Source organism: Punctularia strigosozonata, assembly GCF_000264995.1.
Source record: "Punctularia strigosozonata HHB-11173 SS5 unplaced genomic scaffold PUNSTscaffold_5, whole genome shotgun sequence".
Lineage (NCBI taxonomy): Eukaryota > Fungi > Basidiomycota > Agaricomycetes > Corticiales > Punctulariaceae > Punctularia > Punctularia strigosozonata.
In genome coordinates this window covers 145106-167246 of record NW_006767437.1, presented here as the reverse complement: position 1 = coordinate 167246, position 22141 = coordinate 145106, and the positions used below count along the sequence as shown (strand labels likewise).

The window sequence follows — 22141 nt, the reverse complement described above, 5'->3', positions numbered from 1 at the left end:
GTTTATATTCGCATATGCCGTGGTCGCGGCCGCGGTACGTACGGCTTGGGTAGCTTCGCGAGAAATGTCACACCGTTCTCAGCCGAACGGAAGCACTCGACGGTGTGGGCGCGCATCGGCCATGCGTATGCGTACTTCCTGCGACCTCGCTGTATTCACGTCATGCGCGTCCACGCAGCCATGCCAGCCACATGAACCCGGTCCAGCATCCGATACACCGACACAATCCCACTGAATGCATGATTCGCGCAAGGTTGAAGACGGGTCCCTAAAGGAGAACAAGCCCGTGCGCCAGGCCCGAAGCCCGGACACGCGGCGGTCGGAGAACGTTGCAGAAGCCTCAAGCCAATACATACATACTTTTGGGTAAGGAAAGTGCTGGAGAGAACGAAGCTGCAGTCGGTTCAGCAACCCTCGGCCCCCGGCAAGTCTGGAAGTAACGCCCCCGTGGGAGTTCGTGTCCTGCTGTGTGAACCCATCCCCCGACGCAAGGTGCAGCTTTGCTGGCTGTGCTCATACTTAGAATCGCTCCACGCGCGCGCTGTATTCGCCTCAGCAGATTCGCTTTAGACGCTTGGGAGCCAGGGCAACAGTGTGTTCAATCACCCGACCCTCGGTCTGCGGCATGATAGGGTGTTGGAAACCCCGTCGACCTCATACCCACTGCAAAGGACACAAACCCTCCCCTCGCGGGGCTGCGAAGCCTCGTCTCCTAATGCGTCACTGACATGGCGTCCCAACTCGGACAATGCAAACTGCTCCGGGACTCGGCGTTCTGTACGGTCTTCAACCCGATTCGCATGAACCAGCCGGAGCCATACGATCCCCGAGTTCTCGCTTTCCGACTGGATCCTCGGCTTTCCCGAACAAGGCGTTGTGGCCACGGTTCTCCGTCTTCTTTCGTGTGGACACGACGATGGTGTCGCTATCGCGCCGTTCGCGGATTCCATGCTCGCCGAGAAGGAACATTCACGGGACACTATATAGTCTTCATGGGTATAGCTCGACTCCCGCTGGATCTGGTGTTCTGAGATGCTGCCCACCGTACTCGCCCTTGCTGCGCTCGCAGCCACGAGCATCGCTTCTCCGTTCCATGACAAACGATGGGACAACCTCAAGGTCAAGCATGAGTGGGTCCAGACTCCAAAACACTGGATTGAAGTCGGGCCCGCACCTACCGAGTCCAAGGTGGGAATATATGAACCTCCACGGCGCTACCATCAGTATGATGGTGCACCGCAGTTTTCTTGATTTTCGTCTTCGTTTACTGATACACGTAGTAGATACATCTTCGAATCGGTCTGAAGCAGCATGGCTTCGATGAGCTAGTCAAGCACCTTTATGAAGTTTCGGACCCGTCACACAGCCGTTACGGGGCACATCTGTCGAAAGAAGATGTCGACACTCTTGTGGCCCCCCATCCGGACTCGACCGCTCTCACGGATTCTTGGCTTCTGCATCACGGAATCCAGCCGTCTAGCTGCCATCGCTCATCGTCAGGCGATTGGTTGACAGTTCCTGTTACTATTGAGCAAGCAGAGCGCATGTTAGGTGCCTGGAATACGGTATTTGAGCGTTGTAAGGATCATCGCTGACCCTGTACATTGTATAGGAACGAAATACAGGATTTATCAACACGATATCACGGATGAGCAGATCGTTCGCGCTATGAGTTACTCGCTTCCTGAGGATCTTCATAATCACATTAACGTGGTCACCCCAACAACGTCAGTGATTAGTCGCTCCTATCGACAATCCACCTTCGCTTACGGGCTAGTGACGTCCAGGTACTTCTCCACGATGAAAGCGATGAAAGCGACGCACCGAATCATGCCAGAAATCACATCTTTGGACGATGATCATGCTCTCCAGTCGCAAATCGCTCAACCAGGCGGGCTGGCCACTGTGCCCGCTAGTTGCAGCACGACCATCACGTACGAGGTGTATCGGTAGCTTGTCACAGCACAGTAGCGTTGACGTCGACTGACTAGGCCCACTTGCCTGCGAGCATTATACAACACGTCTACGTATGTGCCGCAAGCCACGGACGTCAATGTCCTTGGCGTAGCAGGTTATCTGGATGAGTACGTGTCTCATCCTCTTGCAAACGTTCTCTCCAGCTTACGATATAGCGCATAGGTTCGCCAACCATGCAGACCTTCAGGTTTAGTGTCGCGTTCTCGGAGCTGGTCGACTTGTAAACTGATTATAAGGACACAAGACTTTCTTCAGCCGGTTTAGAACCGACGCGGTCGGTGCCGACTTCACAGTAGTGCAGGGTAAGTCCTCTATGATATTGTGTTCCGCCCCAGGAGTAACAACGTGCTTGCAGTGAACGGAGGAGGAAATGATCAGACCGATCCCGGTGTTGAAGTAAGAAAGCGACCTTCTTCGAGCAACATACAAGGCTAAACCACCTCTAGGCCAACCTGGATATTCAATACACGGAAGGTAGCTGGGTTCTCCCTACCAGTGTCTCCCAGACTCAATAAGCATGTTCCAGGCATGTCCTTCCCCACTCCGAATGTATACTTCAGGTATGCGGCCGCGAACGATTGAAACGCATGGGGCTGATACGATCAAGCACCGGAGGGTCTCCTCCCTTCGTGGCAGATGACAACGTACGTACAATCATTTTTGATAGCAATCAAACTCGATGTAAAACGGTTACCGATAGACGCCTACTAACACCAACGAGCCGTACGTTTTCACTCAGATCCTCTGGATACAGTTGATATCAATATATATATATGCTATCAAAGATACTTGGATTTCCTCGGATTCCTCCTCAACCAAACAACGGTGCCTCAGACATTGACCACGTCATATGGTGACGACGAGCAAACCGTGCCATTCGACTTTGCTCAGGCGGTATGTAGCGCGTTTTCGCCGCACTCGAACACTGTATTCAATCCATAAACACGGCAGGTGTGCAATGACTTCGCCCAACTTGGTGCTCGGGGAACAAGCATCATGTTCTCATCTGGAGATGACGTATGTGCAGCGTACATATGATGAGACGGAAGACGAGCATTGATTTCCGATTTATTATCAGGGTGTTGGCGGTAGTGATTGCCTCACTAACGACGGAACGAAGTAAGCGAAGCGTGTGACCGTGGTTTGCCTGCCTGAACTCTTCCGCCAGCCGCGTCCTGTTCCAACCCAACTTTCCAGCGTCCTGTGAGTCAATTATCTCCAAGCGAGTCCATGTGTTGACGATGTCGTAGGTCCGTTCGTCACTACCGTTGGAGGGACTATTAGAGTGGCACCGGAAGTTGCGGTGTCATTTAGCGGAGGTGGATTCTCTCGCTACTTTGCTCAGGTACAGTATTTGCCTTTCAATGACTAGCTGATCTCACATCGTTAAACAGCCCAGCTATCAAGCAAGCGCGGTGGATTCGTTCCTGGCCGGTTTAGGTGACACGTTCTCTGGACTGTTCAAGTGAGTTCGAGCCACGTTTCAAACGTATAAACGGTGTGCTGATCCATGATACAGCGCAACGGGCCGTAGGTGGATATTGTTCGTCTTACGAATTACATTCATTGACGAGCAATTTTTCAGGAGCGTATCCTGATGTCGCCGCTCAGGGCCAAGGATTCCAGGTCATCCTAGGTAACGGCTCTGCGTGCTCTGATCCTGTTGTAACTTTCGTGACAACGCGCCTTACAGGCGGTCGTACGATTTCGGTCGGTGGCACCAGCGCCAGTTCGCCGGTGAGAGACTAATTCACGTCATTGCAAGCTATGTTACGGAGACCGCGAGGAATAGACATTCGCAGGCGTCGTTTCCCTCCTCAACGACTTCCAGCTTGCAAACGGGAAGAGTCCTCTGGGATTCCTTAATCCATTGCTGTACGGTCAAGGGACCGCCGGTCTGAACGACATAGTGTCAGGGAATAATCCTGGGTATGTGCTTTCCTGGTGTGAAGGTCAAGGCTGATCTCATTGGCCTCACAGATGTGGCACTACTGGGTAGGAGACCTGAATATGGTGTATTCCCAATACTCATGATTTCTGAGCAGTTTCAGCGCTGGTGTTGGCTGGGACCCGGTGAGCTTGACGCGATACGTGACGGGTTCTCGAGCTGACTTCTGCCAGGTAACCGGCCTAGGGACTCCCGACTTCGGGAAGCTCCAAAACCTACTTCCTTGAGAGAAAGCAGATCTCGCGCCTCAATGGGCCGTGACGTTCAGGCAGTAATCGCTGCGGTGTTTTGTGATGCCAGCTGTATATTAGCGTGTTTACAATCTCAGGAAGAGGAGAATTTGTACTCACTGTTCAGAATGTCATAGTGTCTAGGACGGGGCCCGACTAAACGAGGGAGATATAGCTGTTGCCACAGTAGATGCATCGTCGTGTTGCTTCAAGAAGCTCTTGCACGACCCAGGTACGCGCCGGTATCGGTAGATGAGAGTTACCGTGCGTAGCAGGCAAAAACGCTTTGCGTCCGCATCCGCAACACGTGCGCACTGCAGGTGTGGACAAGATGAAATACGTAATTGTGCAGCGTGCTGCGCGCCTGGATCAACGGTGGCCTACATAGGAAGTAATGAACGCGGACGCACGCCAAAAATGACCGTTTGGGCAGAGTGCATATATTGGGTCTTCAAGCTTAACTTCCGCATGGCATGCAGGGCAGCGTTCATTCACGTCAACGGCCGAAGAGGTAGTATCTCCTGCGACATCCGAGAGTGAGTCTGCTAAGTTCTTAGCATCGAGAAGCAACGCCGGCGATGACCCAGGAAGTGAAGATTGAAGAATCACGCGCATCACAAACGGCCTACTGCCAGCTGAGATTTCCTAATCAGATCTATCGCATTCCTTTGGCACATATGACTTGCCATACCGTCAAGAAGTGGGATCGACGCTTGTAGATGACGGACCAGTATATGCAATATGTTGTGGGAGATGCATGTTAATAGGGATTGAGCTACGTTCCCGACGTGTGCCTGTTGCTCTGGCACTGTGGCTAACAGTTTCTGGTTTTGATTACCGTCACTTGTCGGATGAGGTTGATCGACCATGTCACGCACCCAGCAAAAATCAGCAACGGAGAAACCCAAACGCCAATGCAGCATGGTATCGCTCCCGAAGAAGTGCGAAGTAAGGCTTATCCTGAACCAGTCTCGAAGATCTTCAGTTATGGGTGCAGCCAAGTGTATCTCCGAGGTTCCCTCGAGCTGGCAATCCCGCAGTATGTCCCGAATAGTTGACGACATTCGCATGAGCCGCTCCATTTCGCGGAGCTGGAACAATATGGGCCGTAACAAGTGAATCGGTGCGTATCCCCACACTAAGGGGGATCTCATGGTAAATAGGGACTGATAAGCAAGAAAGATAACACTCACCGGCCTTCGAACGGACGAGAACATCACGTATAGCTTTAGCAACAAGAAGATCGTCTTCATGTACATCGGTGCCGCGCCACATTTTAGCGACGACGAACACGCTCTGATGCTTCGCGTCATGTTTGTAACTGAAGTCAGTGGGTCGTGCTAATCTACGTTGAACATGAAACCAGCATTTCAACATAGGCGACGATGTCACGCACTCCTGCAACCAGACTACTGACGACCAATCGTCATAAGATATCATGCCGGCCATGCGGTTTACATCGGTGAATCGAGGCTTGCGAGCGCTATCTTCGAGATCGGCGTCGTAGTGGATCGCTTCAGTATCGAGAAAAACTCCGCGTGAGATACTTGATAACCTTTGCGTCGATGGCGCCGTATCGATGCTCGAAGAAGACAAGAAGGGCTCCGTGGAGATATTGCGGATGACATGGAAAGAGCCGTCGAAGAGTGAAACGATAGCAGAATCATGGATCGGATCGTAGATAATCCCGGATGCCCATGATAAAGCTGACGACCCTACAGATAGCTTCTGCGTCGAAAGTCTGAAAACTTGGGGAACCAAATCCGATCGGGCAGTAAAGGGCCAAATAATGACAACGCCAGCTTTGCAAATGACAAGGAACTAGAACGACATGAGCATATTGACGCCTTCCACTCGAAATCATCTGACCTGTCCGCTATCGTTTTCAATCCATGCCATGGCAGTGATAACGCGATTATCGGCTTTCACGAGTGGGACATCGGGATTGTGGTGTTTCACATCGACCGTAAGTTCGGCTCCGGCAAGAGACTGCACAACTTCGATCACAACGACGAAGCCGCCGGAAGCAGCACATGCCAGGAAAGCACGGCCTATGCAAAGCCACATAACTTGCGAGCCGATAGAGATGAACCAACAAACTCACAAACATTTGGGGCGCCGTTTTGCCATGAAGTCCAGGCGGCGTGAGTTACGGGTTTGTCGGAGATCTGCAAAGATGCTGCATGAAACACGGGACTTTTTGCTCGAGACCCCAGTTCAGAACTGTAAAATTTTCAGGGCTTGGGGCATGAACAGAAGAGGTAACACGCATGCCGTAACAGTATCACAGCGCCTGCGCGGTTCCCAGCAGCCAACAGTGATCCATCCAAAGGCGGAGCCGGAGAGAGGCCAAAATCAGTTTGTTTGGACCACGAAATACCTAAGAGTTGTCGTTGGCTATTGCTAACGATGACCAATGAACAATGGGCTTACAGGTGATCTGCGCGCCCAGAGTCTTCTCAGAAGGTGGACTCTGATACGAGACGTAGTGATCTCTCAGAAAGGCCGTGATATCTGCGGACTTCTGATAGCTGCATCCCATCTTGCGTAACGAAATCAAAGCACGAACCTTGGTCCATTCTCCCCTGAGATGGTTCTTCGTAGAAGCCCACAACGAAAGCTCGAAGTTAGAATTCAATATCGCAAGCGCGCATCTGCAGAGGTACTCCCATCAGTTCCTGTTAGAGACGAATAGTAAAGCGCGAACCCGGCGCCCGCAGTCAGATTGCTTGGAGAGCATGTTACAGCTCGCATTGATATGTCCAGTGATCCGGCCGATAGGACTTCCCAATCTGCGAGGTCGGTCGTGTTGGACCGTCAAGTCCCTGGAGATCCAAATGAACCGACCTTGACATTCGGCTGGCCATTGATACGTTATACCCTTCCCAAGTTCGATCATCGTCATGTACCACGCGAGGTTTGTGGCGTTGGTCATCCATATGTTGTCCTTGGCAACCGGTGTCCGAACCGCCAGCGCAGTATCCAGACTAAGACCGTCCTCGGGTGTCTAACACGTGCGAAGTCAGGGGCATTACGGATGTAGAATGGATTCCGCTCACTAATATGTAAACTGCGGATTTCGTACACAGGATAACCTGCCCGTCTGGGGACCATTGCAAACACGCCGAAGACGGAAAGCTCGCATGCGTAGGAACGTTGAGCGCGGTGTAAACAGTGTGCGAACTTCGCGTAGCCGAATTTTCAGTAGCCATCGTATCTGGGCGTGTCGCCTACGGCAGCAAGTTGTTCTAGCTGATCGGTACGAGTATGTAGGCCCGCTGAGCGTTCTAATGTTTGGTGAGTTCAGGGAGGAACAGTGCGCGCCGTGTGCGACGAGTACTCTGCATGCACCCGGACGGATATCGCGAGCTATTGCGAAGAGCGCGTATCCCACGTGATTATCTCAAGCCACTGCTTGCAGTTGATCCGCTTCCGCTTCCACGACATTCGGTATTCCAGTGATCGCTAACAACACAGACAACACAAAGGAACATCACATCCTCGGCCACGCTGCTTCACCATGACTGTAAACGATGCAGCAACCTTTCACCAGTGAATGCCAGCTTGAACCTTTCTCCAGGACCTCGCGTTCTGCTATTTGCACATGTCAAGTCGAGAGGTCCACGCGCTGGATACCATCGAAACTGCGGACTACATCGAGGGCGATCTCCCAGACGAAGGTATCTTTGGAACACCGTAGACGAGTTGCGGAGTGAGACCATCGTTTACAGAGGTTGATGTTCCCTCCCATCTCATACCACCAAACCCCGATGATTCGGACGGTATGTGCATCGATACTTTGGCGTTCATGACTACCCCATGAGACGTGAATGGATAACCAGTGTTACCCGCTCACGTTCATCCGTCATACCCATACGGTGACCCGAAGAATATCAAACATCCGGCATCAAAGCCCCGAATACCTCACGACAGAGGCTCGCGGGCCTTGTTCGAGGACATGGGCTATGCTTCCTCGGGCGTCGCCGGATCTCTGCGCTGGAATGATCTCGCTTTGGATACCCTCCTGCCGGTCGACCGCGAGCGGGAGGAGATTGAGAAGGCTACGCAGGCACGAAAAATGGCCAGCGGAGCGACATCCAATAATCCTCACCCAGATGCGGTGCCGTCTCAGCAGCCCCGAGCACAGCCTGCCGCAGACACCACCCGAGAAACCATAGAGGAAGATGACGAAGATCAGGAAGAGGAAGATGACCACGACGTCGAGGGAAACAACGAAGGAGATTCATGATTTTACACATATGTTCATATGGTGACGCGTATATCACGGCCGCGAGGAAGTTGCGGCCACGAGGGATTCCCCGATATCGTCTTGTAGCAAATCCCTCGCAGAACCCACCTGTTCCAATGCCCATTCATAGGCTTCCAGCAGTATAGTGTCCGTCAACGGAATGAAATGAGCGACTAGGATATGGATTATATTAGTAACTCGCGAGATGGCCAGCCGAGTTGCTTGGTCGATATGCTGAAGAACGGGATAGTTAGCGGTGCATGCATAGAGTCGCTGACTGCTCTCACATCATTTTGATTGGAATACACAGCTTGCGCGTCAAAACCTTCTTCGCCCTCCTGGTCGTTGGCCTTGATGTGTTTGCTTACCCAGATGTATCCGTTCAGGCCCAGAATCAGATCAACCCCGCAGGGGAGGGTCAGAAACTGCGATTTTAGCCGCCGCACGAGAATGGGGGGTATCGAAACCAGCTGTCCGTTCCGTAACTGCATTGCCTGACATCAGCGGCGAACTGGATGACATCAACGCTCACTGCTCACCTTGCCGTATCTCAGCGACCGAGTGTGGAGTGACATCGCTCCGTCTGAGAAAAAAGCTTGCACTTCGGCAACCAACAGATCACCCTCCTCGAAGAAGCTGCGCATTTGCAACTCGTCGCTCTCTACTTTACGTCGCTGTGAAGAATGCATTGAGTTGGGACGGGGCCTCGACGGGGTCTAGAAAAAGCTTACTTGAATGCCGCCGGGGAGGTTGACCGACGATAGCATGAGTACTGCGTCTTGACGCGAGTTGGCATCTACCTTCCATCGCTTGGGCTGTACATCCGTAATTCTACCGATGACCAAGTCCCCTACTTCAGGATTATATCTGATCCGCATCCGTGTCAATTCGGCGCACACCGCACATATATTCGGCGTTCGCTCACCTTGAGCGAAGCGCGCGGACGGTGATGAGTCGGTTCACCCGCTCGACCGGTCCAGCGACGGAAGCAATCACCTCGTCTTGTGCGACGTAAGTGCCATGACCACTGTCATCATACAGACCATAAGCTTGCGGACCGTGGTTGGCACATCAGAACGTCTTACCGCATGAATGCCTGGGTGGATGTGAGAGAATCTCCGGGATACGTGAGTTTGAATGCATCGAGGAGCTCCTCGTCATCCAGGTCCATATACTCATCCTCGATCTCGGACTGGTGCGCGCGGTCAGAGGGGCTCAGACCCGGCTGTGCGGGGAACGAGGTGAAGGCGATCATTGTGTGGAAAGTAATTTCGATGTGCGGTGAGGTTAGGGTCTGGATGCGGTCGGTCACGTCACGCTTCCCACGGCGAACGAGGACAAATATCGATTCGAGGTTGGGATCGACCGCGTTCGTCTTCTGCCCGACTCGTCCACCGACTTCTCGGCCTGAGCTTCTCACGAATGTGTCTTTCTGCCCGCCGCTTCCCTCGCGTGGACCGAAGCGGCAAGCTCACCAACGCCTTTCTATCCAAGTTTCTATCGCACCTTCTGGCGAAAGTCGGGAACGGCCGCTTTACGGCGACGCGCACGGCGACCAAGATAGTCGAGGCGTACTGCCGATCGGCCCTTGTAGCCATGCCCATTTGCATACCATACACTCACTTCCCCACGGCTCCTCGCCCATCAGGCAGATGGTCTCAGGTTGCTTCACCCGTCGTCATCTTCCCTGTTGATCTGGTTCAGCTATGTTCGGGTATCAAACGTCCGGAGGCAGGCCCTCGTTCGGGCACGGTCTAGACGCCTGCAACGGGCGATCCTCCTGCGTCTGGAACCCGTTCGGACCCGGATTGTGGGACGATTAAGGCGGCGGAGCCAACATTATACGGATGGGTACGGTACAAGGTATACCTAATTCAAATGTCAAGGGTACGCAATGCTGGCGTCAGGCAGGAAACCCGAACTATAACGAGCTTTGGCGGAAGACCGGTAGGCATCTATGGCAGGCGCGTGTCTATGTGCGTGGAGCTGTGGGCCGGAGTCAGTTGCGCGCTAGGTCAAAGCGGTTTGAAGCCCACCTTTTAGATCATTTGTATGCGAGGAAGTAGGACGAGAGCGCAGGCAAGTCGTTCGAACCGGCATCTGTGTAACCTTGTCTACGGGATCCGTTGAATTTCAGAACGAGGACTGGCCCGCTCCACGGCTTGGGTGCAGCGCCCGAAGTAATGCGATGTATGGCGCGATTGACCGGCGCGCCCTTCGCTAAGGATATCGGGCAATACCAGAGATGCAGCGGAAAGCGTAACGGCTCGTTGTTCAATCCCTGGGTGAGCACTACGCTCTGGGGCTGACCTCGCGGGAAAAACTCTCGCACGAGGGGTACTGGGCAGGCACCGGAGGATTGAGGTTGGCAATTGACGACGATTATTCGCGGTCGTTCTTGGAGCCAATCAGCATCGGGCAGCTGATAGAGAAGTCCGATAACTCACCTTCTTCGGGCAGAAAAAGAACAGCCGAAACCGAGAAGAGTTGCTGCGGCTGCACCTGGATTGGGACGGGAGCGGCGTTGCGCTGCTGCTCCGGAACCGCACTAGTAGGAACGCATTCCTTTTTGTGACGGGGCCAGTCCTGCGAACAAAGCCGGTAGGTTAATAGTCTAAATGGATAAAGTCCCGGGGTATTCGCCTCACATTTTGGAGATGTTCGGGACTGCAGTACCACACCCGTTGGCAGCGGCTGCACCACATCGAGGTCGCTCGGCAGCACACTGTGCATGGATAGTTGATGAGAGGTGCGGCACTCATGAGGAAGGTATGGTAGGGGATCGAGGCGGGGATTAGGACTTGTTGGGTTCCCTCCTCTGGTGGAGACTCGCTCTTTATACACGAGAGGAGGGTGGGTTCCGGCTCTTTTCCGTTTTTCTGAGGCGCCTGCGTTCTTGGAAGTCGATGAGAAAGGGTCCGTATGAGAAGGCGAGTAAATATTAATGGTAGGCGGGATCAACCGACGGCCAACAGGAGAAGAAAGAGACGTAAATCACCATCGTGAATCCCGCGAGTTCCACGTTGTGAACTGAGCTCCAGGCACATGATGAAGAAAGACTGCAGACGTCAGATCGTCTCTACCGAAGGGGCGGTGCGCGAGATTGCAAACGCATCAGTGCAAAAATCTGTGTTGTCAATCGCGGCCGGACATGGCGTCTGCATTTCCACACGCAAATGCCACGCGACCGCGATGTTCGAGCACGCCGGAAATCCATGTGGATATTTGGTCCCGCAGTGACTGGGCACAGGAAATATTCCACAGCCCGGCGATTTCCCGAGGGACTGGAAATCAGCCGAAGTGGACCCCGTCGCTTCCGCGCTGCGTAACGAACGCTGTATATTCGAACATGCTCCATGCCCACGGCCACGGCCCGAATGCGGCCTGAGTATTATACGGTCCGAGTTGCGCGTGCCCGAGTAGCGCACGACGAAGGAGCCGAGGTCTGATTCCCGAGAACCTCAAAGGCTAATGTGGACGAGACGGAAGCATATTCTGTTCCAAGCCCTCGACGTCACCGTCCAATGACGTCCGAGTGCGATTGTGTTGCTAACGCAGGCGCCACGAGCTCGTATCATTTCGAGCTCAGCAGCTCCGCCGAAACTCCGCTCAGCCCGCTCGCCGGGGGTACAGCCACTCAGCACCTGCTCGACCTGCGTCCTTGTTATTCCAGCGCCTTGCACTACTTCTGAGGAGCAATGTCCGACAACGAAATGAACATTGACGAAGGTGCGTACTTACCTCCTATATATCATGCCTCTCTCAACGGATCTCCATAGTTGAGACCGGCGGAGGCGCGGTCAGGCGCAAGGGCAGAGGCTTCAAGACCACCTCAGGCGAGCCGCAGCTCTTCTTTCCCAGCTGTCATTCTAACAGGAACAGGCGGGGACGAGGTCGTCAGCAGCAAAGACGTAACATACGATCGTGTGGAATCGAAGGAGGGCACCGATACCAGGGCCGCTCGATGTGCGTCGTTCCCGTACATGCTCTAACCTCGATTGCCATACTGAAAAATAGAGCGCTCTACGTGCAGCCGTGGAAGGGTGGATTGTTCTCGTGACGGGCGTTCACGAAGAGGCGACGGAGGAGGACGTCATGGACCGCTTCTCGGAGTATGGGGAGATCAAAAACTTGCATCTCAACCTGGATCGTCGGACGGGTTACGTGAAGGTCGGTTGGTCTGCTTCTCCATTAGATGTTCTCCTCAAATCTTGCATCAGGGATACGCTCTCGTGGAGTATGAAACTATGGCCGAAGCTCAGGCCGCTATTGACGGCGCCTCGGGCTCTCAGCTCTTGGAGCAGACTTTGCAGTGTGATTACGCGTTCGTGCGTCCACCACCGACAGGACCGAAGAAAGGCAGGGCCCGCGGAAGGAGCGCGAGTCCGTCACGTCGTAGGAAAGATTAGGCTGACTGCTATGTATCCCTTGCCTTGATGTTGCTTTACGTCGTACATCTGCATCTGAATCGCATATATTCGCGCGGGCGCTTCGCTGGAGGCCGCGCTGCACGTGTTCTGTCAACGCAGTCAACACCGAATGTGAAGCCTTCGTCTTTGGCGTCACTTGACCGCGCGACCTCCAGCGCGTTCCGTGGCTTTGCTCTCACCTCAGTCCCTACTACTCTTTCTATCTTCTTTGCTGCTTCATAAATGCCACGCAGAACTTCCAACGCTGCCTCTGATTCTGGCTCTGAGAAAGAACAAGGTAAACATGCAAGACCAGTGCCGGGTTGTGTCGGTAACCCTCCGCGCTCTCCACAGAATCGAAGGAGACCAATGAGGGGGAGTTTGAGATCGAGGCGATCGTTAAGCATAGCAACAGTGCCCTTGGCAAGGTCAAGGTCTGCGCATTTTAAAGTTGATGCCTACTGACCGCAACTTCCAGGGTATCAGAGCGTACTACGTCAAATGGAAGGGCTACGACGACGAAGAAAACAGTTGGGTCACAGAGCAAGACGCTGCGTAGGTGTTACGTGACTCGGTGGAACGTTGACAGTAACAGGGGATGCACAGGGGTGCTCAGGAACTCATCGACGCGTACTGGGCCGAATACAATGCCAAAAAGAACAATCTCAGCTCTTCGACGTCGAAGGCTGCACGTCGAGCGAGTACCGTAAAGAAGACCCCGGATCGAGGTGAACCGGCTTCCACGGGCACCAAGCGAGGTAGAAAACCGCGCACCTCCAAGGCTACGGAAGACGTCGACATGGATGCAGACGCAGATGATAGGGTGCCTGCAAAGAAAAGGAAATCGGCTGGAAAACCTGAAGTTCTTGACGACGGTGACGCAGAGAACACGGAGGTGCATGATATGGCAGAATACGCAGGGCAGAGGTCATGGGAAGGGCTGGTACACACGATCGATACTGTCGAGAGAGACGACGACGAAAACCTTACTGTCTACTTCAGACTGTGCGTCCTATGCTTTGCCCGAAGTTCGTATGGGTGGTTGTCGCTGAATTTTGTCGTTCTGCTCTTGAAGGACGAACGGCAGTCACCGAAAGGAGCGCTCAAGCGTCTGTGCGGAGAAGTTCCCGAAGAAGGTATGTCACGCCAGACTCCAGAGAGTACTGACTGACGGCGATCCTGACTTCCAGCTCATCAAATTCTATGAGTCCAATTTGCGATGGAAGTCGGCTGATGCAGATGGCTCCTCTTGAAACATCCGATATTCAATGCGCCTCCATGTGGCTCATTCGAGCATCAAACCATCCACACCCGTAGCGCATTTGCTCATTGTTACATCCTGCTGGTTTGCTAGTGCTTGTATTCTGCTGAGATCCTGCCTCGATGGCAATGACATGACCTGCATGTACGAGCCTCAGGCCCGCGGCGCTCGGGGCGATGCCTTTCCCCGGTGTTTCCACGTACCTGATGGGCATTTCTCCTCAGTCAAATATCACTGCGATCATCGCGGTGACCCGACATTCGCTTCCGCTCTACGTAGACAAAAGGCTGATACGCAGCAATAACCGTAGGATAACGACCGAAATACAAGCGAAAACCGGTTCTCGTGCTTCGGGCATAATCAAAGCCTCAAAGATATTAGGGCGATAACCTCATCATCAGCGTCGACATCGGGGTTCTGGAGTGAAGACGTAACGTAACGACAAGGGAGACGCACAAACTTCGAATGATATCATGACATACATCAGCCGCGAATAAACACATGTATAGCTGGGGTCATCTTGTGTGGACAGGACTGTCGGAGCTGGCGTGCACGTCCGAATATGTTCGAGCAGACGAATAAATGGAGCTCTTTTCCCAAGGCGGGCGCATCACTTCGGCGCCGGAAACCGAGGGTCAGAAGTTTCAAGACCAAGCGGACGCGAAAGTACCAAGAAGGTACTCGCCTACATCGGGTCACAACTCCCCATGGAAAGGCTCCGATGCCGCTCCCTCCTCTTCGGCCTGTGCTACTATTGCCCGGACGGCATCATCACCACCTTCCGCCTCCTTGCGCGGTAATGCGTCCGTAACGCTTTCTGATTCGACCTTACCGAGAGCATCCAACACCTCCTGTTTGCCTCGGCCAATAACGATAGGTGGTGAGCCATCTTTGACAGCTTCCGCAGCGCGGCCTGCGTCAGGAACGGGAAGGATTGAAACTTCGGGCTCTGAGGGTATGTCGCTGTCCTCGTGAGCGTCCTCAGTTTGGCCAGAGCGGAAAGTGCGGTCTCCCGTGCGTTTTATCCGCCGAAGGCGCGTTTCGAAGCCCTTTACGATATCGTCTACATCCGACTCCAGCTCGTGTAGGCTGGCAAGTACCGGGTTCGCCGGGGGAGATGGGTGAGTGCCGTTCTGTATAGAGTAGGCAAGAGCGGTAAAGTTTTCGCTGCCTGTGTGGAATTAAGTATCTGCATGGCGGAATGATCTCAGTCGGGCACATACGTCTCACAAGATCATGATAGCGCTGCCAATCGGTGTAGGTCACGTCATCGAGCCAGACATAGTCCAGACCGATGTCAGCCTGCGCGTTCCCGGCCATGCTCTTAACCTCTTCAGTAACGCGCCGGACCTAAAGTCCGATGTTAGATAACGAGCGTATACCATTAACAAGGATCGTCACCTCATGGAGTTCCTTCTGTTCGACTCCTCCGTACCACGTGTTAACCACATCCTCGGTCTCCCGAAGCTTTTGCATGAACTTAGCCTCGACCTTCTCCACGACACGGTCCCACAGTGCGGACTTCTCCTCGTCTTTCCTCTTTTCTTTCTTTAGGTTCTTCAGATACCCTTCCGCACCCCTTAACATTTTCTCAGCCTCCGACACGAGCTCCTCGATGCGAGCATGAATATCTGGATGCGTCTTCAGCTCCGCCGCCGCGGCCTTGCGCACAGCGACGAGCGCCTTGCGCAGCTCCTTCTTCGATGATTTAACGAGGGCCTCTAAATCCTTCTCCCATTGCGTATGCCGTTTATCGATGTTCGCGCGCTTCTCAGCCGTTTGACGTTTTTTCTCCGCCTTTCGCTCTTCTTCCAGGCGTATTCTCTCGGCCTTTTCCTCCTCTGTCTCCTCGTGGGCCGTCGGCGCTGGACTGTTTCCTTCCAAATCGTCCACTTCGGCCTCGAGCGAGGATAGGTCGTCCGATATACCCAAATCGGCAAGGAAGGAGTCAGGATCTAGTTCAAGATCGTCGCCGGTGCTGTCTGCCGTCACGGCGATCGCGACCGAAGAACTGGACGACGTCGCTTCGCTCACGAGCGATAACGCAGACGAGGCCACCGATGAGGCGGCGTCGTCAACAGAATCCGTCGCGTCCACAACCGCAGATGACACTGCACTGACATCTTGGGAAGCCGATTCAATACCTTGGCTTCCCAATGATGCTGCGGCAGACGAAGCGCTCGAGAACTTCTCAGCTCCGGTATAAGCCACATGTGCAGCCGCTGAAGCGCCACTTTCGGCTGCAGAGGCGACCGTGGAGCTGAGCTCCTGGTAGTAAGAGGAGGCGGAAGTGCTGGAGCGTGCAGCGACAGAGCTCAAGCTTGAACCTGCGCTCGAAGCCACTGAGGATGCAGCGCTTGGGGCAGATACGATCGAAGAAGCTGCCTCTGCCACAACAGACACCGCCGAGGCACCGGTCGGTGATACCACGGAAGACACTTCGGATAGAGTTGTGGAGAGGAGGGAAGATACCGAGGAGCTTGCAGGATCCGCGGATGGGGACAAAGATACACCCTCTAAGATAGAAGACGCCGAACGGGACGCCACCGTGGCGGCGGAAGAGACTACAGAGGCCGCGGGAGATAATGTCTCCTTAACCTGAGCAGTCTCGGCAGCATCTGTCGAGGTCCACGGGGCTGTGGACGTAACGGCGTCCTCCAGGAACTGGGACGTCGTAGCCAAAGTGCCCCCTTTCGCGTTCGCGTTGCTCGATTCCTTGATCTGGGCCCAAATACGGGCAATATGTGGGTCAACATATTGCTTACGTTGCTCGGCAGCTAGCGCTAGGGCGTGATACACGAGCGCGATGAAGCGTTCCCAGACCACGATAGCGTATGGCTTTGCCTTGACGTATCCTTCATGGGTCTTTGCCGCGGTGAGGGCGATATAAGGTTGCGCTTGGTGTTGCCAACGATTCAGGTTATAGGCAGCTAGCCGGACGTACGGTTCCACGGTCCGAGCGTATTCGTGCTGCACGCGTTGATAGCACGGTTCGATCCTCTCTTCGGCGCGTTTGAGCTGGGGTGTAACGTGCTTGCTCCAGTATGGAACTACGCGCTGATCCCACTGCGGGGCGAGCCGGTGGCTCCACTCGTACTGTGTGCGAACGGCGACGGGCTTTACAAATGCCGCTACCTGCTCCACGTAGGGTCTGGCTTGTTCTATGCGCGGCGCGATGGCGGGATGGGCGAGAGCCGCCTGGACTCTGGGGAAGACGTAGGGTTCGAGAATGAGGCGGCGGTATTCATAGAGGGCCTTGCATATTGGACGCTCCAGGTCCGAGTCGTGTGGACAAACGGACAGACTGTAGACCGTAAACCAGATGAAGACGATCCGCGCCACAAAGTCCAAGAAGGTATTACGGGAGGACTTTCGTTTCTAACTGCGGGGTCAGTCAACGTAACGCCAGCGAATCCACCGCACCAACCTTGCCGCCCTTCTTCTGCTTCCCTTTCAGCTTCGCCTTTCCGCTCTTCTTCGTTGGCTCGTCCTAGTCGCAGAGTCAGCATGGCTCAGGCGATCAATGGATAATGTATCGAGCCAGCTCGTCTGCGGTGTGAACGCGTCGTCACGCGAAACACTCGAAGCAAGGTTGCAAGTGGACCGAGGCTCACCAAGCTATCGATTTCAGGGGGCATGCCTGTATCTGTATCCGACGCGCCCAGCGCGGTAGAGGGTGCCACAGGGGCTGTCTTGACTTTGTATTTGGGTTGCGATGATGAATTAGAGCGAGCTATCGATGCAGGAGGTGCCGGTGCTCGACGGGTAGTAACCATACGGGTGTTCTGTAGCGTATGCGCTGCTACACGAGGCGGACAAAGGAGCGGGGAGAGCAAGGAGATAAGCAGAGACAACTGAAGCAAGCCTAGTGCGTGTCACTAGTGTCTGCAAGGCCAACGGCTGCGTCATGATGGAGGCGTCGCTCTGCAGTCACGTGAGCTCATTCTCCGCGACCTCCGAGTCCGACTCGAGGTCAACCACCACAGCGACGCCCGCGCGCGCATACTGTATCTCGTTGCGGACCGGTTCCCTCGTCGCTGCCCTTCCACCTCGACAACAAAACCCATGGCTGCAGCCGGCGCCCTCAAGCCTGCCAATCGCGCGTACAGCCGCAGGCATGTGCGGTCCTCCAACACCCTCTCGGTTACTATGGGCAGTCTGGACGCGACTGGATCTGACTCTTTGTTCTCGGGCGACTCGAGCAGCCTTCGCAAACGGTCTCGCCAGAATCTCCGCCAGGAAATCGAACAGGAGGGGGACGCCGCCAGAGACTTCGCCCGATCAAAGAGGAAGCGACCAGAACCTCTCTCCTTCAAATCCTCTCTGGCAACCGTTTCTCTGCCCGCGCTAGGATCTCCTTTCGGTGATGAACTGCAATTCTCTTTTCAGACGCCGAACCGCAAAAACTTGGACTCACCTTTGAAGCCCGCGGCCAGCTCCCGCAATCTCAAGGAAAATGTCGGGAGTATTCCACGTGGTCTGGATTCTCCCTTCCATACACGGCCGAACTCTCCTGCGGACTTACCCCTCGGTCCACTCGTACCGGCCAAGTCTCACATCAACAGGAAAAATGACAACCGCTCGAGAACTCGCACGCGGGCTGTACATTCAAAATCCCGCACGCTCTCCACCGACCGTAGGAAGAGCGTGCTGGAACCGCCTGTGGAAAGGCCCATCCCTAGGAACGCGACGCATATACGCGGTCGCCTGTGCTCTCTACCTGATATCGCACCTCAGGCTCCTGTCGACTGGCTAGTCAAGGGGCCCACCCCAGGCGTAGGCGAGATACCACGCAGCCTGTCTCACACACCTTCGTTCCAAGGCGTTTCGCAGAACAGTCCTTTCCGCCGGCTCTCTTCCCCGGCAGTTTGTCTTACCTCTCCCAGGGGCGAAATCGAATCTCTTATCTCAGGCAACATTACTGGCAACCTTCTCGCTGGATTTCTTGACGAAGATGTGGTAATGGAAGACGAGCTGCGGTCCCCAGGCGCCGGCGGTCATGTCTCCGTTGACCGGAACCGTACGCCTCCGGCATATCTCGTCCCGCCTTCAGTACTGTTCCCGGCCGAAGAACTCATGCGTTCCCTCAGCGGATTAGGTCTCAATGCCGGTACGTACACGGTTTACTGGATTTTGGAGATGGCTGGGAAGACGTCTCCGCAGACATAATGGAGTCGAGCGACTCGGATTCCCTGTTCAGCGAAGCTTCCGGCTTCGTCTCGGGTGCTGGAGATAGTCCTGGGAGCGAGGACGCAGATGGGACGTCACCGGTTCTGAACCTGCCGAAGGGGTACTACCGTGCTAGGAGCGGGACTATCAGGGTCTCTCACCCGGGGCAGGCCAGCGACACCTCGACCGCCAGCGATATGTCTCTGGAAGAACTCGTCACTCCCGGTAAGGGTGCCAGGTCCGTAGCGTACAAGGACTTTCCAGTGGTTTCTCCCGTGGGCGAACCTGCAGAAGACGCTCACGTTCCTTACCTGGAGCTTTCAGTTGCAACGCCTGCCGAGCCCGAGTCTCCGATCACCGCTTTGAGTTCTGGCTTCAGGATGGCCCTTTCCGTTGACCCACAGGACCAGCAGAACCGCGACGACCGCGAGAAGCTTTGGCGGCAAGGTCTAGCGGTGCGCATGCGTGTCGAAGACGAGGCACTGGGCGAGCAACGATCCAACGAGAGTGACGATGAATTGCTTTTGACAAGACGAGTCCCACGGTTTCCCTGGATCGTCGACGAGCAGCTTTGGACTGAATAAACGAAGAGAGGTGCCGTAAGGTGAGTTCGCTCTCTCGCTCCCCCCTCTCTATTCACTGGTTTTGGGTAGCCGTTGTCACCGTCTAATCGTTGATTCTATCACGCTCGGTCTCTGTCATAGCCATATCCATCGGGACACTCTCCCCGTCGCATCCCGCATAATCCAGTTTGTAGCCGTAGCCATGTTTTTCATTCTTGTCCTCAGCAGCCCTCTCATTCATTCACTTGTTCCATTCCGTTATTGGGTCACATAGCGAAACCTGTGAAGTAGCAAAGCTTGTAAGTTGTAGGGTTATGATTTCATCTCGGACGTCCGACGCTCCACGCGAAGCACTCGCGGTTATCAAAACGCCGGGCGCAGTGTTGCGTGGGCGAGTACACATTCTGATTCGGGGTCTGTGTAGATGAAATTTTTCCTAGGTATGTCGAGCAACATTCAATCCGCGCCTCCTCTATGCTTCCTCCCCAGAAGGTGCTCATCTGACGAGGCCGACTAGTGCTCCCGAATACTTTGATACGGCATCATTTGGCAATCCGGACGTTCGTGTCCACCCCTTGGTATTCGTTGAAACACAGGATCCCCACTTCATCCAGATGTAATCAGCAAATGACATACACATTACGCAAACCATACAAAGTCAGGAAAGGCCGAGATTCAACCAACGAATATTTCCGCCAGCCTCCGTGATTGCAATACAACAGGCGTCTATATATCACGCCCGGAACGGCCGGTCCAAAGCCGGTACCCCATACCAATGCGGAGTTTTGAACCCGGGGTGAGCATCAGTCTCCGATGATGCTGATTCCTTCCTGTTGCAAGATTTTCGCCCAAGAGTTCCACCACTCGTCTGAACCAGTTCGTTTCTTGATATCTTCAAAACCTTTGGATGCCTCCTCGGTCGTACGCAGAAGGGGTGTCGACCCCAGACAGAAATTCTTCATGGATAAAAACCGCGAACCGCATAGGGCTGCGAGGAAGTTATCGAAGCCGGCGAGGGTGTCGTATGAGCGCACGCGAAATGTGCGCTGGGACCGGAAGGATTCGAATTCCATGATGACAGGGCCTTCACAAGTCATGACATTGGTCAATGCTGTTGAACTCGCGCGACAATAAATGGAAGTAAGGTGAAGGAACGGCACGCCCTCCGGCCGAAATGGCTTGCATCCAGCCATTTGGTTTTTCTCTATCGTGAACTCCCGGAGGTACGGGAAATTGCTAATAAAGTCCTCGAAGAACGTGTCCAGCCTCATCCCGGTGTTAACTGAGGCCGTGATGGACGTGATTCGGGGCGATATGGAAGCAAAGAAGGTTTCCAAGCTCGCAAGCTGCACCCGTTCGACCTCCGCATCGAGGTGGCACAGGGACGGCATATCAGCGTGCGTGAAGATTCTGAAGTGATCATTGGTCACTTCGTTGAGGTCCCACAGCTCGACCGTTCCGAAAGCTAAGCTCTTGAGCCTTGGAAGGGACAAAACGTTTGCTGCTTCCCCCGTGGATAAGGTATCTACAGATTCCGTGATGGACAATGCATTCAGGTTCCGACAATGTTGGAGAACAGCTACCGTGTCCCGTACGTGCGGACGAGCATTGAGGTAAAGACGCCTCAGCTCAAGGCTTGGGACGGAGCAGATCGCTCCGAGGATGGTCGTCAAGGAAGCGGGTAGCACACTATGATAGAACAGCACGAGGGTGCGCAACCGGGCGCAGTATTGAATGAACTTGGCAATATCATGGCAAGCGTAATCGATGATGTCGCCTTCGAAGGACCGCCCGGGACCGCGGACATAGATTTCCCGTACCCATTCCCGGCGGTCAACGTTGCGTTCAAGAGCGTCGAGCAGCCTCAGACCACGCTGGGTGAGGCGCAGCTCGTGCGATCCGTCAGGCTGGCGGATCATGTCGCGAGTGAGTACGACGGTCTCGTACAAGGCCTGGAGACCCAGGTCATGAAAGCGCCGTGATACTTGAATTATGGAAAGCTTGGTGGTGTCCGGTTTTCCGCGAAGAGACGGATACCCGCGCGGGTCTTTGCCGACTTGACTCGACGACGTGAGGCGAAAGACTTTGACCCATAGCTCGGGGGGAAGGTCAAACATGATCCTATTCGGAGCCCAATATCCGGTGTCAGCGGGTACAAGCCGGGTTCGTAACAGTCCACCGCTTACCTCGTGATGACTATCGCAAGCGCGGTGTCCGAGTCACCAACAGGGGTGCCTGTGATGTGAGTCCGTAGGATCGATGGCGAGGTGAACGACGGAGGAACGAAGGATGGCCAGCACACCGCAGCTCGAGACCATCGCTGCCGCTCATCAAG

The 22141-nt window shown here is 54.4% G+C and overlaps 9 protein-coding genes across 9 annotated transcripts; 4 read left to right on the top strand and 5 right to left on the bottom strand.

The window, feature by feature from the left end:
• Positions 1-1032: 1032 nt before the first annotated feature.
• Positions 1033-5659, top strand: PUNSTDRAFT_143004 (subtilisin-like protein; the record flags this gene model as incomplete). The annotated part of the gene is made up of 30 exons (XM_007382652.1): positions 1033-1188; positions 1284-1551; positions 1613-1727; positions 1788-1934; positions 1992-2084; positions 2140-2164; positions 2222-2279; positions 2333-2373; positions 2424-2451; positions 2504-2537; positions 2585-2621; positions 2678-2700; positions 2763-2871; positions 2929-2994; positions 3056-3096; positions 3146-3180; positions 3228-3322; positions 3372-3442; positions 3497-3507; positions 3563-3613; positions 3671-3714; positions 3770-3906; positions 3958-3972; positions 4023-4050; positions 4099-4511; positions 4566-4790; positions 4847-4979; positions 5034-5293; positions 5349-5500; positions 5552-5659. The coding sequence occupies 25 exons, from the start codon at positions 1033-1035 to the stop codon at positions 4150-4152; spliced, it is 1782 nt and encodes a 593-aa protein (XP_007382714.1). The 3' UTR covers positions 4153-4511; positions 4566-4790; positions 4847-4979; positions 5034-5293; positions 5349-5500; positions 5552-5659.
• A 295-nt stretch (positions 5660-5954) lies between these two features.
• Positions 5955-7481, bottom strand: PUNSTDRAFT_119933 (uncharacterized protein; the record flags this gene model as incomplete). The annotated part of the gene is made up of 9 exons (XM_007382651.1): positions 7215-7481; positions 7003-7162; positions 6863-6947; positions 6725-6809; positions 6589-6676; positions 6430-6535; positions 6260-6378; positions 6025-6206; positions 5955-5976 (listed from the first exon to the last, which is right to left on the bottom strand). Coding segments are annotated over exons 1-9 (999 nt in total), but the record flags the coding sequence as incomplete, so codon positions are not given.
• A 278-nt stretch (positions 7482-7759) lies between these two features.
• Positions 7760-8404, top strand: PUNSTDRAFT_43835 (uncharacterized protein; the record flags this gene model as incomplete). Its single annotated transcript, XM_007382650.1, has 3 exons — positions 7760-7835; positions 7887-7937; positions 7998-8404. The coding sequence occupies 3 exons, from the start codon at positions 7760-7762 to the stop codon at positions 8402-8404; spliced, it is 534 nt and encodes a 177-aa protein (XP_007382712.1).
• Positions 8405-8437: 33 nt separating this feature from the next.
• PUNSTDRAFT_66135 (exosome complex exonuclease rrp4) lies at positions 8438-9575 on the bottom strand (the record flags this gene model as incomplete). The annotated part of the gene is made up of 6 exons (XM_007382649.1): positions 8438-8638; positions 8692-8889; positions 8944-9078; positions 9136-9271; positions 9330-9431; positions 9490-9575. The coding sequence occupies 6 exons, from the start codon at positions 9573-9575 to the stop codon at positions 8438-8440; spliced, it is 858 nt and encodes a 285-aa protein (XP_007382711.1).
• An 873-nt stretch (positions 9576-10448) lies between these two features.
• On the bottom strand, positions 10449-11166 carry PUNSTDRAFT_65831 (uncharacterized protein; the record flags this gene model as incomplete). Its single annotated transcript, XM_007382648.1, has 3 exons — positions 10449-10801; positions 10852-10990; positions 11053-11166. The coding sequence occupies 3 exons, from the start codon at positions 11164-11166 to the stop codon at positions 10449-10451; spliced, it is 606 nt and encodes a 201-aa protein (XP_007382710.1).
• Positions 11167-11735: 569 nt separating this feature from the next.
• Positions 11736-12916, top strand: PUNSTDRAFT_101246 (RNA-binding domain-containing protein). Its single transcript, XM_007382647.1, has 5 exons — positions 11736-12133; positions 12184-12240; positions 12287-12370; positions 12438-12574; positions 12625-12916. The coding sequence occupies exons 1-5, from the start codon at positions 12103-12105 to the stop codon at positions 12811-12813; spliced, it is 498 nt and encodes a 165-aa protein (XP_007382709.1). The 5' UTR covers positions 11736-12102; the 3' UTR covers positions 12814-12916.
• Positions 12917-12977: 61 nt separating this feature from the next.
• On the top strand, positions 12978-14412 carry PUNSTDRAFT_51712 (uncharacterized protein). Its single transcript, XM_007382646.1, has 6 exons — positions 12978-13111; positions 13168-13241; positions 13292-13368; positions 13420-13818; positions 13889-13949; positions 14004-14412. Exons 1-6 carry the CDS (start codon positions 13057-13059, stop codon positions 14064-14066), a joined length of 729 nt encoding a protein of 242 aa, XP_007382708.1. The 5' UTR covers positions 12978-13056; the 3' UTR covers positions 14067-14412.
• Positions 14413-14484: 72 nt separating this feature from the next.
• PUNSTDRAFT_101243 (uncharacterized protein) lies at positions 14485-17807 on the bottom strand. Its single transcript, XM_007382645.1, has 5 exons — positions 17689-17807; positions 17502-17564; positions 15476-17452; positions 15298-15424; positions 14485-15245 (listed from the first exon to the last, which is right to left on the bottom strand). The coding sequence occupies exons 1-5, from the start codon at positions 17710-17712 to the stop codon at positions 14770-14772; spliced, it is 2667 nt and encodes an 888-aa protein (XP_007382707.1). The 5' UTR covers positions 17713-17807; the 3' UTR covers positions 14485-14769.
• Positions 17808-21021: 3214 nt separating this feature from the next.
• PUNSTDRAFT_119928 (uncharacterized protein) lies at positions 21022-22124 on the bottom strand (the record flags this gene model as incomplete). Its single annotated transcript, XM_007382644.1, has 2 exons — positions 21993-22124; positions 21022-21927 (listed from the first exon to the last, which is right to left on the bottom strand). A coding segment is annotated over exon 2 (900 nt), but the record flags the coding sequence as incomplete, so codon positions are not given.
• Between the last annotated feature and the right edge of the window lie 17 nt (positions 22125-22141).